Here is a 15537-nt window from a genome sequence, read left to right as displayed (position 1 = left end):
ACACGGCATAGAAGTCGCTGAAGCGCAAAGACGATGGTAAAATTGCAAAACAAATACAATTAAAAACCATGAAAACGAGCCTACGAAACCGACGACCTTACCGCAATAATGAATATAAACCTTCCTTGGCTTGAAGGTAATTAACTGTGCAAGTCATAGTTCTGCTGAGAGATGGCGCTCTTCACTATAGTACCGAATCCTGCAGCCCATCCAATTCATTAGACGTCCGTAAGAAGCGTCATTAATTGACCGAGGCTCCGTGAAAAGAGTGAGACGCGGCTGTAAAGCACTCTCTACCGCACGTCCGTCTTTGGAGACGTTAAAGTTTGGCAGAGAAATCTCCTGTGTGGCAGGAAGAGCGCTGGACCCCCGCCAGAGTCTTGGTGCAGGACACGGACGGGATACGGGGACCGCGTTGGGAAGCGCTCCTGTAGGGCGCGTTGGCGCGATGCCGAGAAGCGCTCCACAAACCGCGTAACGGACGAGCGGCATACGTGGGAAACGTCGCCGTGTGTGTCCGTCAGTCTGCGGTTCTGAATGCAGAAACCAAACGCGGGCGGAAATGTTTAATCCGACGCCACTGATAAACTACAGAATGCAGCGGGGAGCTCGGAACCAGGGAGTAAAATGTCACGCTTGACCACACCGTGGTTTATTTCCGTTATTACGACAGGATTTATTTGTAGCTAATATCTGCAAAATACTGCAGTCCAGCTAAAAGCCTTACTGGGATGATGACATCGTCGGTGTTCGTCGTGGTCATGTCTTCAGCTTTCCTCAGTCCTAGCTTTGCCTTCAGCTCACATTTTGACTCAGGTTAGTGTCAACCGAAATATTTATTACAAATGGTTAATTGCCGAGGGGATATGCTAAAACATTGAACTAATGAAACGTTAAAAGTGAAAAGTGTTGCAGTTTAAGTAGAATACTCTCGTTTGGAGCTAAAAGAACATATAGTGTTCTAATACATTATATTATTTACATGTATTTGAAAAGATACCTAGCGTGCGTGCGCGTGTATGTGTGTGTTTAGGTGTGTGTGTCCTGTTTGTGTTTTTGAATGTAGTGCGACGTCGTGTGTGCTCTCACTTGTATCCAGCGGAACGCTCTGGGCTCATTTTTAGAAGGGGAAAATGCACGTAAAACTTCCTCCACTGCTGTGTCAGCAGTCAGGTGTTTCCGAGACGCTTTCTGTTCCCGTCCGTGGTTCTCCCTGTGTGTTCCCACAGAGGCCATGTTGCATAACGTGTCCGCGCGTTTGACACATTAGCACTGGCGTTCGCTTCCCAGAGAGGTCACAAGCTCATGGCGCCCTTGAGACTCGCTGCCTCGCAGGCAGGAGAGGGTGAGAATATCCGTGGCTCCCTGGCACATTCCCTGGTCTTTTGTGGAGTCTCCTGGTGTTGGGTCTATGGCCAGAGGCAGCATGCTGACTGGGGTTTGTCAGCATGCTGGCTGTGTACAGGCAGGAGGGTGCTGGGTACCGCCACACTGCTGCTCTACAGGGCACTGCAGTGGCAGCGTTGCCATGTTAGGTAAGGAGCATGTCAGTAGTGTGCCTGTAGTATGTCAGTAGTATGTCTGTAGTAGGCACTCCAGCAACACCAGATCTGTTCTTTCATATCAGAAGTGATGTACAGCATACACTGTCCTGGTGTCAGTACATGCCAGGAGAGACAATCTGGGATCCTGGATTAGACCAGGTCATGTGTCACTTTTGGAACTGAAGAAATTAAGGATGTATTTTAGTATTTATTCCTCATGCCCCATTACACAGTATAATATGATTATATGTAACACTGCACAGGTCTGTATCACAGATATGTGTCAGATATGTATGCATTATGATCTGTAACTCATTATATCTCTTCAGATCTGCGGTGCTGTTTAATAAAATCTGAAACAGAGAGAAGTATATGTTTCTTATGGTTGTTGGGGTTAAGTGTAGTGTTTTATCGGGCTGGGAGTCTCCTCACCACCGGTGACTCTGGTCCGCATGCGAAGCGGCGAGCGTCCCGCTGTGCAGTGTGAGGGCGGAAGGCGCAGGCGCGTCACCAGCGGAAAATGCGGGGGCCCGTCGTGCCTCTCGGCCTCGTTAGAGAGCACAGCTGCAGGTCTCGGGCTGGAGAGGCGAGAGGCGGGCTTCCCCCGTCTCCCCTGTGCTCACAGACGCAGTGAGACACAGTGCAGTGAGACACAGTGCAGTGAGACACAGTGCAGTGAGACGGCAACGTGGTTCGGGAGGTCAGCCACTCATCACACACTGTGTGCTGCTGTACGCTGGGATCAAGACATGGCAGATGAGTTAGATCTAGAGCTGTTATGTCTCTGTCTCTTTTTCTCTCTATCTCCTCTCTCTCCCTTCTTTCTGCTCTCTCTATGTGGTTGTGCTGAACAGTCAGATGTTGCCTCCTCTGCTGATGTGATATACATGCCCAATAACAGGCAGGAGTGAGTGGCAATCTGTTACTATGACCGGCCAAGTAATGGGATTGAGAATCGATGTTACTGTGGCAATAAATGGCATGAGATATGTGTGTGTGTGTGTGTGTGTGTTTAGGGAGCAGCAGCAATGTGTTTGTGAGAAAAGAGGCAAATCATTCTTATGGTTGTCATCCATCCTTAACATATTGGACAAGGACAAGGACATGGCAGTGTCTTTCGGATTATAATGAGATTGACCACGAATGCTTTGTTACTGCACCACTGTGTGTGTGTGTGTGTGTGTGTGTGTGTGTGTGTGTGTGTGTGTGTGTGTGTGTGTGTGTGTGTGTGTGTGTGTGTGTGTGTGTGCGAGCACATGTGTTGCTGTATTAGGGTAAGTGCGTTTGTTTAATCAGAATAGTTGTTTAAGTGGGCCAGGGTCACATAAGGGGTGAGAAAGATTGATTGGAGGTCACAGGTCGTGCTCTCTGCACTGGCCCATTACAGAGAGACAAGGGATCTCGCTCCATCCTTCACCAATATCTTCTCAAGGATTAGATGGCATTGCTACATTTGAATAAAAGCAGACAGCTAGGGCTGTCGCAATAACCGCAATATTGTAATACCGCGATATTCACCTGCCAACCGCAGGGAATTCCAAGCAACCGTCACACCGCGATGTTCGTGTTTTCTTTTTTTCCACAAGGTTCTTCTTGTTTTACACGTAAGCCGCTTCGCTGCGTGTGTGGTGGATGTTAATTACTATTTAAAAACTTTCGTATCCGTTGCTTCTGAGTGGCCTTTTTATGGAAACAATTGCGGCTACTCTGGTCGCAAAACCAAATGTGACCGCCAGTTTGGGAGCATTTCGGCTTTCAACCGAATGAAAAGAGAGAGCCGGACAATTTAGACGAGGCAATATGCAAAATCTGTGCGCGAAAGGTTGTTGTGAAACGGGGAAACTAAGAGAGCTCGCGCACATGCCGAGCTCGAGCTACCTGCACGAGCCCTAACGCAGATCCCATCGCCTGGTGGCGCGACAACCAGGTTAGATTTCCTCTGCTTTCTAAAGTGTCCCGCAAGTACATGTGTATTTGTGCAACGCCCACACCACCAGAGAGAGTTTTTAGTGCTGCCGGAAACATTGTTACCCCACTTAGATCCTCTCTGAAACCACATAAGGTGAACATGTTGGTTTCCTAGCACGTAACAAGGACATGATAACGCCGGACTAAACCTAGACTTTATTACTAAAGGAAGGGTTTCGTTTTCCTTCTTTTTTTTAAACGAATTCTGATCTCATGTGCTCAAGTTTTTTTGCCTTCTTTGCACAGCGCAGATCAATCGTAGGCTATAAGCTGGACTTTGTTTCCATGAAAGAGTAAAGGAGCGTTCTTATTGCACGTCATTAGCCTTACGTGCTCTGCATTTAACAATAAGGACTGTTTAATTTGTCCTACAACTGTGTCGGCTTTGTTATAAAAATATAATATTCTTAATAACAACTGCAATAAAAACGTGTTTATAATAGCACTTAAATCAGGATATGTTTGTGAAAACAACAAAAATGGCGATAATACCGCATATCGCGGTGTGGAGCCCTGTTAATTTACCGCAGTGGAAATTCTTACACCGCGACAGCCCTACAGACAGCATGAAGAATGTAAACCATGTTAGCTGTTCTTCACAAGGCTGATTTGAGGCCTGCACCCTTCCAGGAAGGACAGTGTGTGGGCACTTGGGTTCTGTGTTCTGGGTCCCTGGCACTGCATCCTCGCCCACTTGGGGAATGAGGTTATGTGGCAGTTAGAGAGCACCGCCAATGTTCCTGCCTCTTCACTCCAGCTGAGGCAGGGTACTCTCAATGCCCAGCAGGGTACTCTCAACGCTGAGGGTTCTCTGATGCTGAAACAGAACACTTTTTTAGATTTGTATTGCTTTTTGTTAGTGACTAAGTGTGAAACTCTTCTGAAAAATCACATCATTGGGTCATCTAAAAACTTTTGGTTCCTAGTTTGGTGTTTCTCAAAACCCTTTGTTCAACGCTATGAGTCTGAGACTGCGTCTTTAATAGTCAAGCTACCCAGTGTCCCACACTCTACTTCATAGACTTTTGTTTAGATGGTGTCTGATTTAGTCTGATTCTTTATGCTCAATGATCAATATCCATAAAACTACACCTGAAAGATTTGGGACACAGGATACTGACCCAAAACTTGGCAGGGAAACAGATCTCAAGCCAACAGACTAAAAGCTGCTTTGATGGTTATTCAAAAGCTATCAGTTGAACACATTTAAGAATATTGAGAATGAATAACAAAAACGTTTTAGGATATAAATGTCAGGATAATTGTGCAGTACCCTTAAATAACTGAATGATGTGAAACATAATGAAAATGTTGCCTTTGGAAGTTCAATAATGGATTTCAGTCTCAGTAATGTCGCCAACCAGCATACACGTTTTAGAGCACTGATTGATCAAATTGCCAGCCATGTTATGTGAGAATCAGCACTAATCTGCAGTCTTAGTCCATAATCATCTCAGTTCGCAGAGCTCTAGAACACCAGGCTGAATGAACTCCCCAAGTAATTGAAAGCTCTAGATTGGTTTCTGTATTTGTAGTCTCCATGTGCAGCTATAAGGGATTTAGATTTCAATGTGCTGTGCTGCCATCATGCCATTCCCCCAAACAAATCAATGCTAATTGTGGTCCTGATAGTGCTTGCTGATTGATCTCCTAATCGGGGGTCACACAAGACTCTCCCAGGGCTGTGTTAAGCACTCTCGGTGAGTTTCAGTGGTCATGCACCAGCAGGTTCGTCCACTTCCTTTGCTGTGAGGCAGAAATACCTGTTCAGAATTTCAGCACCACGGACAGCGAAAGTAACCACAAAAATCGCATTTCGTCATACATCAATCAGTTACAAGTAACAGCTAAACCTGTAACATCTCAGTCATATTTCCATGTAGAAGGATTATGGTATTTAGCTTAGGGATAATCAGTCCTCTTAACAAATACAAAAAATGTAGCAACTTGTGCAACACTCATGTCCTTCAGGGAGGGTGCTGGGGTTGGATGCCAGCATTGGCCATGACACCTCCAGCCTCTGGAGGCTGCTGCAGTGTGTTAGCTGAACCACTGAGACAAACAGCAGGGTCTGTTATAGATCAATGTCCAAACACCATTGCTTGAATGTTGTGCTATCTCACCTCAGTCTCCTTGTGCTTTTATTCATGGCTTGGTTGGTATACAGTTTGTCTCCAGGGTAATAAGATCTACAGCAGAGTGCTTTTGCACAGGGTCTAGAGCATTTGTGTTCTATCCCAAATGCATGCTAATTCAGCTCTAATATATCCCTACAACTATAGAGATGGGCTTTAATAAACCTCACGTGCAGCAACTCCCATGTCAATTTCTCTGTGTTCTTTCTCTCTTTTTCCATCTCTCATTCACACACACACACACACACACACACACACACACACACACACACACACACACACACACACACACACACACACACACGTTAATGCAGTATGTAATGTCCAGGATTGTCTCCATGAACAGCAGCCTCAGGCAGATGGAACAGTATCTAAATTTGCTTCAAATTCTATGTATGAGAGGGAAAAGACAGAATGTTTCTGTTTATGAAGTTCACATATGCAGTATAAATGAATCAGATTCACTTAATTTGTATTTAAGGGACAGGTACTCAAATACTATGCATACTATGTAGCATATCAGTAGTGACAAACTCTCTACCAGTAGGGTGTGGGCACAGATATAGGATGTAAAATTCCAAGATCCATGCTGTAATGATGAGAGATAATGGTGGATTCTGGTGGTGATAACTGATTTGTTGCAGACAGTCACAGATGAAACATTGACTCACCCCCATCTCACAGTTAAATAACTTAGTCCCAAGACAGGAAACACTCTTCTGTTTGAGTTGTTTCTTCATATTTATTGTTAGAATAATAAAAAAAAACTATGGGTGATTCTGAAAGCTGTCTGAAAAAAGATCTAAAGATAGATTTATTTTCATTTTGGACACATGCACGTTTTGGAGCCGTAATATCTGCATGGCAGGGTCTGTGGGAGCTGCAGGACTGTGTTTGGGAACCAGATCTTTTTGTCCACGCTTCAGCTCTAAATATGAAATGGTGTGAATTGTGGGATTTTTTTTTTCACAGGTTCTGAATAAAAGAAAATAAACAGGTCTCAGATGAATGAAATATGCTTTGGTGTTGAAGTTTCAGCTGGGAGCTCTTGGCGCTGAACGGCCTGTGTGTCAGCGGTTCTCCCAGACACGTGTGCGCCTGAGGAACAGTCACGTGTTTGTGCACAGACGCCTTTGCTCTCTTATCTGAGACACGCATGTTGTTCCTGAGGAAGGAGAAGTTACGTAAATACACGAGCCTACCTCCTTCCTCAGTGCGGGTCTTTCACACAGGCACACGCACAGGGTGAGCAACTCATGTTGCCTCCAGTCTTATTAAAGGTGCAGTTGAGCCACTAATATCCTGGTGTGGTAAAAACACAGTCTTTTAATACCCAGCTGAGGAAGCACAAATCCCCCAAGCCGTCTGACAACATCGGCAGACTGTGCCTTCCCAGCCACTGACACCAGGAAATCCAACTGTGTGTGTGTGTGCATGTGTGTGTACATACATGTGTGTGTGTGTGTGTGTGTGTGTTTTCAGTTTTGGCTCTCTATTATCAGAGAGCATTGATTATCTCAGCGTGGGAAAAAGGCAGCTCCAGACAGAAGCCTCTGGGGATCATTCAGCGGTGACTGTGGTTGTCCCTGTGGTCCCCACTGTGGTTGTCCCTGTGGTCCCCACTGTGGTTGTCCCTGTGGTCCCCACTGTGGTTGTCTCCGGGGACTTGACAGCCTGTTGATTTCTATGATTTTTGCTGTGTAAGCTGATATATAAAGGTTTATAAGGTATTTGCAATGCCTTAGAATGCTTGACATGATCTTTCATGTTTGTAAGGCCTGCAAAATAAGAAGAAAACACATGATATGTAACAACAATGTTGAACACTACGATGATGACATGACTAATGATAAATTAATGATACTTAAGTGTGCATATTAAATATATAGTTGTTTTTCTGTCTTTCATGTGTTTCTGCATTAAACAGGTAATTGGTGACATGTTCACTGAATTAATTGAAGAAATGAATTTTTATTTACACTTTTATTGAGCAAATTGCACATAAATTAAAGTTTAATTTCTGCTGTCCCCTTTAAAATAATTTCTTCTAAACTTCTAAAAAATTGTGCACGCTCATATCTCAATGACGATGAAAATTCAATTGATCTGTCAGGACTATTATGTATTGGTCAATACATATTCATATACATAATATAATACTATACTTTAGTCTTTATGGTACAAAATAAAAATAAAATACTATAAAAATTTAATATATAATTTTGATGTTTTATCTGTTTGCATCTTGACATTAGTGTCAAGCATATCACACGCTATGCTTCACAAATGTTTCCTTAAAATGAAAGTGGTTTAATAGTGCAAATACCACTTAAAGTCTCTATCTAGTGGATTTGTATATTTGATTACTACTTGCTTCTTTCTTTTTAGTAAATAAGTACATTTTACAATCATGTGTAGCAGTGTGTGTGTGTAACCTTACTATCCCATCCGTTTTTAAAAGCAGCTTTATTCAAGTTTTAAAGCATGATTAAAGCAGAAACAGATGCAACTTTGCAAATAGCAAATGGTGAGGAGTTTCACAATCTTGGGGCATATACAGTCATCTCTGAGCTTCAGACTTGCCCTTGCAAGAGCAACACATTCATGGAGGAACACCCCAGGCTTCACTGCATGGTTGACTATATAAGTAAATTAGCACTATAACAGGGTCCATTAGGTGCTTTACAAACAAACAAAAGCACTTTAAAAGCACTATGAACTGAATCCTAAATGGAGCTGGCAGGCAAGGGAGTGAAGCTGAAATTGGTGAAATATGATCTCTTTTCTTAGTGCTAGTAAGGAAGCAAGCAGCAGTATTCTGTACTACCTGTGTGTGAAGGACTAGGGACTGGCTGATGGCACGGAGAGTGCATAATACAGCCCTGGGAGTTATGCTAATTCATTCATGAAGGAATTAATGCGTGAATGACTTTGTCCGCACCACAAAAGTAAAGAAAGGGCTTAACCTTTGCAAAAGTTTTTAACTGAAGAAAAAAAAAAAACGCTTTTTACCAAAGAACTGTCAAAACCTGAAATCAGAATCAACACCACGATTTTCCACTACCATCATTGCTCAGGAAGACAAGTACCAACATTCATGGGAATGCAGTTAAATAAGATACAGTGGACCAAATACAGTGAACTCTGACTTGCCTTCATCTAATTGATGGAAAGTGGCAAATATCCATCTTTTATCATTCTCCAGGCAATTGGAACAATTATCAATGGGTGTCATAGCAAAGTAAAGCTGTATGGAATCTAAAATAAGAATGAAAATAATTATTCTTCCTTGTTATTTCCTCTAGAGGAAACATATATAGTGAAAAAAGAAGGGGCCCTAAAATGGGACCTTGAGGAACATCACAAGTTGAACAACTTAAGGACCATTCCCTAGCGTCTGGGTTAGGTATTTTAAGACCACATTTAATTGTGACGCCGGAGGCGTCGTAACAGAGGCAGCCGGAGACGCAGGTGGAATGAACGGGGGTTTATTCTCCATAATAGAATATAGACAGAAAGCAAGGCAATACGCAGAGAATCTGAATCTGTAAACAGGCAGGAGGACTCTGAGACAGCGTTTGACGGTCCAGTAAGGCTCGTAGCGTGAATGTGCAGCACTGGACCGGACAACCTGCGGGCTTAAAAAGAGCAACGTAACAAGAAACAGGTGCATCAGTATTCTGGTGATTGTGATGGTAGGAGTGGCTGCGTGCTCGGGGGTGTTTGCTGGGATCGGCTGCTGACCGGGATGCGCGCCCTCTGGTGGCGACCCGGCCCTCTCACCGTGACAGAGCCCTCCCCCAAGGACCCCTCCCGTCGACTCCCACGCGGTCTTCCCCGTTGCCGCGGAGCTGGCCGGTCTGGATGTGCCCTGTGGAAGTCGGCGATAAGGGAGGGGCCTACCACTCGAGAGGCCGGTATCCAGGAGCGCTCCTCCGGTCCGTATCCGACCCAGTCCACCAGGTACTGTAAGCCACCTCTTCTGCGCCTCGAGTCCAGTAACCTCTCCACGAGGTACGCGGGTCCGTCCGATAACTGCAGCGGCGAGGGCGGCCGTGACGTAGAGGCCTCCTCCAATGCACCTGCTCTGTATGGCTTGAGAGCGGACACATGAAACGCACGCGACACACGTCTGTCTTCGGGCAGACTGATGCGGTATGTAACTGGGTTAAGCCGCCTCAAAATGACGTACGGGCCGGCATATCTCTCCCCCAGTTTACCTCTCCTGCCCAGGCGTCCATCTTCGGTGGAGACCCACACCTTATCCCCTACCTGATAAGATGGGGCCTCTCCCCTCCGACGGTCGGCTTTCTTCTTGAAACGCCAGGGCAGAAGGGCGCACCATGTGTCCGCGTGCTCGCTGCAGTAAGCGCGCAGGAACTTTCCCACCTCCTGGTTCGCGCGTTCCACCTGTCCGTTAGCCTGCGGATGGTAACCAGAGGTTAGGCTCACCGTGATGTTCAGCTTGGACAGGAATTCCCGCCACACACGCGAGGTGAACTGCGGTCCCCTGTCCGACACGATATCCTCAGGCAGACCGAACTGCCGGAATACGTGTCGAAACAGAAGATCCGCAGTCTCCCACGCGGTGGGCAGGCCCCGCAAGGGGAGGAAGCGAACCATCTTCGAGAACCGGTCTATCACCACCATGATGACCGTGTTCTCCTCGGACGGGGGGAGGTCCGTGACGAAGTCCAAAGCGATGTGCGTCCACGGCTGCTTGGGTGCAGGGAGAGGGAGGAGCTTACCCGCAGGAGGAGTGTGTGGCACCTTGCACCGCGCACACACCGCGCAGGACGCCACCTGCTGCAGTACGTCCCAGTGCAGCCCCGGCCACCAGTAGCGAGCCCCCAACAACTGAGCCGTCTTAGACACCCCTGGGTGCCCCGTCCCCACTGACGTATGAGCCCAGCTGATGAGGGCACTACGGTGCGCGGGGGGAACGTACTTACGGTGCGGCGGGCAACCTGGATGCGGGTTCGCTGCCTCGATCTCCCGATCGATCTGCCACTCCAAAGCTCCCACGACACACTCCGGTGTAAGCACCGGCTCCTCGCTCGTAGACTCCGTACTGCCAGGAAAGGATCTAGACAGCGCATCCGCACGCTGGTTCTTCTCTCCTGGCCGGTATGTCACCTGGAACTTGAAACGAGAGAAATACAGAGACCACCTGGCTTGACGGGCGTTCATCCGTTTCGTGGTCCTGATGTATTCCAGGTTTTTGTGATCAGTAAGCACGGTGAATGGATGCTTAGCTCCCTCTAGCCAATGTCTCCACTCACCGAACGCCTTACGCATAGCCAACAACTCACGGTCTCCCACCCCGTAGTTGCGCTCGGCGGCGGTGAGCTTCTTAGAGTAGAAAGCTATAGGACGGAGGGAGCTATGCTTTTTCGGCCGTTGTGACAACACCGCGCCTACTCCCACGTTCGACGCGTCCACCTCCACTATAAAGGGACGATTAGGATCCGGTTGGTGCAGAACCGGCGCGTCGACAAACGCTTGCTTCAGCTGGTTGAACGCTCTCGTAGATCTCTCTGTCCAGCGAAGCTTAACTCCTCCCCCTCTCAGCATGTCAGCAAGGGGCTCTGCGATCTGGCTATATGCGCGAATGAACCGCCTATAGAAATTCGCGAAGCCCAGAAATCTCTGAAGCTCGCGCCGTGTGTGAGGCTGTGTCCATTTCACGACCGCCTCCACCTTCCTGTGCTGCATGTGCACGGAGCCTGGCCTGATGGTGTAACCTAGGAAGTTCACCTCACTGAGATGGAACTCGCACTTCTCGAGCTTGCAATACAAACGATTGCGCAAGAGCGTGCCCAGAACTGCCCGTACATCACGCACATGTTGGTCGTAGGAGGGAGAATAGATCAGAATGTCATCGATGTAAGCGACAACGCATCTATTCAGATACTCCCTTAAGACCTCATTAATGAACGCCTGGAAGAACGACGGAGCAGACGCCAAGCCATACGGCAAGACGCGATACTCGTAGTGCCCCGTAGAGGTACTAAACGCCGTCTTCCATTCATCACCCTCGCGTACGCGAATAAGGTTGTAGGCGCTGCGCAGATCTAGTTTAGTGAAGACTTTAGCCTTCCTTAACTGCTCCAGTGCCGACGGCACTAAAGGCAGCGGGTAGGCAAAGTTCACTAAGAGGGAATTGAGCCCTCGGTAATCTACGCATGGCCTCAGACCGCCGTCTTTCTTCTTTACGAAGAAGACGCTGGCTGAGGCGGGAGAGGTGGAGGGAGTAATATAGCCCTGAGCGAGAGCCTCCTTAACATACTGAGCCATGACCCGCTCCTCTTCCTGAGAAAGTGGATAGACCCGACCGCGCGGTGGCGTAGTACCTGCCTTGAGGGTGATGTGACAGTCCCAGGGCCGGTGGGGTGGTAACTGGGTGGCCTTGGCAGCGCTAAACACCTCCGCTAGATCCTGGTATGGAGCGGGAATGACCGGAGTGGTGCTGATGTTAGGGCTCTCTACGCTGGTGGATTGCGCGAACACACGGGAGGGAGACCGAGTGCCTTGGAGAGGCGCTACCCACTTCAGCAGCCTACCCGTGGGCCAGTCGATAACGGGGTTGTGAAGCTTAAACCAAGGGAGACCTAACGTGAGGGGATAACGTGTGGAAGGGAGGACATAAAAACTAATATGTTCACTTCTACCCTGAACGGCTAACGTGACTGGTGCAGTGCGGTGATAAATAAAACCCCCGCCCACAGGCCGCCCGTCCAGTGCTTGCACGCGGCGTGGCTCCTCCAGTCTTCTCAAGGGCACCCCCAGTTCCTCCGCGACGCTCCTCCTCATGAGGTTCCCCGAGGCTCCCGAGTCCACTAGGGCGAAGGTATTAAGAGAGACCACCCCGTAAGAGACCGAAGCATCCCAAGTCAACAAACCTCCCATTACGGACGTACTCACCCTGGGCCGCCCCCTCCTCGGTTCAGCGCTCCTCATGGGGGGGGGCGGTAGCACCCATCTCCATGGGTTCTGCTGTGGGAGTCTCCTGGGGTGGTGTGGACACGGAAGCCTGCGGGGGTACCGACGCGCGCCACTCCTCTTCTCTCCTGCAACAGCCTATCGTAGGTGATAGCCTGATGCACCACCTGATTAAACCCGAGCTCCTCGGGCCGACAGCTCAACTCTGCTCTCAGGTCAGGCTTCAACCCCGCCAAGAACACGTCGATGAGGGCGGCCTCGTTCCACCCAGTCCTGGCGGCCAGGGTACGGAACTCCAAAGCATGCTCTGCAGCGCTTCGGTTTCCCTGCCGCAACTGCAGCAGGCTCTGGCCGCAGGATCTCCCTCGGCGAGGGTGGTTAAAGACCGCCTTTAACTCGCTGACGAAGTCCTCGTAATTCCGCGAGCAGAGAGCCTCACTCGAGAGCTGCGCCGCTCCCCAGTCCAGAGCCCGGCCCTTCAGGCGGGATACGAGGGTCGCGACTTTCTGAGCGTCCCCGAGAGACGGCAAGCTCGCAAAGTACAGTTTGCACTGCAATAGGAACCCCTCGCATCCCTCGGGGTCTCCCTCGTAGTACTCGGGCTGCGATATCGGGGATCGAGCTGACATGGTCGATGCAGGCACCTGTACAGACAACGTCTGCATGCATGTCGTCAGACCTGTCATCAGCGCGCGGAGCTCCTGGAGCTCTTGTTGTTGTCTTCCCAGCAGGAGACCCTGGTGAGCTAGGACCTCCAGTGGAGAAGCCCCCATGTCTCCGGCAGCTTCAGGCTGCACATTCTGTGACGCCGGAGGCGTCGTAACAGAGGCAGCCGGAGACGCAGGTGGAATGAACGGGGGTTTATTCTCCATAATAGAATATAGACAGAAAGCAAGGCAATACGCAGAGAATCTGAATCTGTAAACAGGCAGGAGGACTCTGAGACAGCGTTTGACGGTCCAGTAAGGCTCGTAGCGTGAATGTGCAGCACTGGACCGGACAACCTGCGGGCTTAAAAAGAGCAACGTAACAAGAAACAGGTGCATCAGTATTCTGGTGATTGTGATGGTAGGAGTGGCTGCGTGCTCGGGGGTGTTTGCTGGGATCGGCTGCTGACCGGGATGCGCGCCCTCTGGTGGCGACCCGGCCCTCTCACCGTGACATTAATGAGTATTTAAAATTATCGGGAACTAGGGTTGTATTGAACGTATCCTTCATCAGTTGTGTAGTGCTTAGTACTAGATTGGATAAATGCAAAAGTATGAATACATTTTTATATATCGCCTTTCAAGATACCAAAGGTCGCTTTACAGTTAGTACAGGTACAATCTTTGATAACCAATGACACACCGTACATGGTCATGGAAAAGCCTGACCAAGAGAATACAAGACAGAATAGTGTCACTATTCTTTACAAACAAACTCATGAGACATTTACAAAAATAATTTCTGTGAATAGCTTTGTGAAGCTTCAAACACTGAAGTAACCCAGTTAAAAATGATTCTGATTATATAACCTTTCCTTTTAGGGCTTGTGGTATCCGTGAGCAATCATGGGAGTGTTCACATGAAGTTGAATAGGAATGGTGTTGCAGTAATGCATTACCATAAATTCTTCCCTCTGGAAAAGACCAGCAAGATTTACCGTTTAATTTACAATACCTTTGCCTGAGAACTCTTGAAAGCTTTGTGTAAAAATATGTTTCGCAAAAATGTTTATCGACATCCAGTAAGTACCTTTCCCTTAAATGTGTTTTTTCAAGTCAACAGGTTTACTGAAAAGCACTGGAATATTTCTTCAACAAGTGCTTCTAAAAATCTCTACAAAATGTTATTTATGTATTTGCACCACACTACAATGGACTATAAATGATCCTCCTTCCTTTTACTGTTACCTCTTTCATTCTGAGGACAGTGTGGAGCCACGTTTGTGCTATATTGGGTCTATAATCTAATGTTTAATTTGAATTATGAGTAGTGTGTTTGTTTACCATAACACTTGTTAAAGCTGTATAGCACTGGTGTCTCCAGTAATTTATAAGAAGGCAAAATATGTATGTTTAAGTGTTATACTGCACCATTATAACATCTAATGACGAGCCCAGAGTACCTTATAAACCTTTTTGAATATGTTACTAAGGCATTGCGTATAGGCTACTGGATGCATTGAATGTTTTAATAAAAATCCCCTTCCATTTTCATCCATCCTCTCCATGTTATCCACAAAGGCAGCATGCTGAGAACGAGTCATGACAAACCATGACTGCTCCTTCAGTTGTTGTTGTGTCAAATCTGGTTTTGCAGTGGGCGTTGCCCTATTCCCCTCCCCCGCACCTCTAAGGCTCCACCCCTTCTCAGGTAGACAGAAGACTGGTGTCAGCATCAGTTCCTCTCCAGTGCTACAAGCAGGGGAAAATCAGAGGGTATTTTTCTCACTAAGGCTATTTATTTGAGTCCAAACCCAGACCATTGTGGACGCGGTGCCTGTCGCAGGATGTGCTGGGCCAGGGGTGAATTGCCTGTGCCCCAGGCCTCTCTGGAAATGCCAGCGGTCCTGCCTCTGCAGAGCTGGTCCCTGATGCACTCTGCTTTACAGCCATCAGGAAAGGTCAGCCGTGCCATGGCTCTGAACAAGGAGCGGTGCCGAAGCCACGGGGCATTCAGCCACACTGTTGCCCACGGACACACTGCTGTCAACTAGGGCAAGTGCATCTGTGCGTTGCTAGGCACCTGATGCAAGAGATAGATGGGCATAGAGAGGTTTTCCTCTTGACGTACTCACACCCTCAGAAAAGAGCATGCTGTGCTCCATCAGGCATTACCCTGTCCCTGTGCTCATATACCTTTCTCTCGTTGCTCCTGTCTCTTGTCCTCTGTCTCTCAATCTTCTCTCTGCTTCCGCTCTCTGCCGTTGTTCTAAGGATTTTGATTGCAGTGCTGTCTAGCTT

At 47.8% G+C, this 15537-nt stretch overlaps 1 protein-coding gene across 1 annotated transcript in view; it reads left to right on the top strand.

Moving 5' to 3' along the window:
• Window positions 1–245: 245 nt before the first annotated feature.
• Window positions 246–15537, top strand: part of aatka (apoptosis-associated tyrosine kinase a) — a 33285-nt gene continuing 17993 nt past the window's right edge. The window contains exon 1 of the mRNA XM_076996783.1: window positions 246–816. Coding sequence (XP_076852898.1) covers window positions 732–816 — 85 coding nt within the window. The 5' untranslated portion in view covers window positions 246–731. The remainder of the gene's footprint in view (window positions 817–15537) is intronic.

The sequence above is a fragment of the Brachyhypopomus gauderio genome, chromosome 2, assembly GCF_052324685.1.
Source record: "Brachyhypopomus gauderio isolate BG-103 chromosome 2, BGAUD_0.2, whole genome shotgun sequence".
Classification (NCBI taxonomy): domain Eukaryota; kingdom Metazoa; phylum Chordata; class Actinopteri; order Gymnotiformes; family Hypopomidae; genus Brachyhypopomus; species Brachyhypopomus gauderio.
The sequence above is the reverse complement of the archived record's forward strand: the minus strand, read 5'-3'. Positions and strand labels throughout refer to the sequence as shown.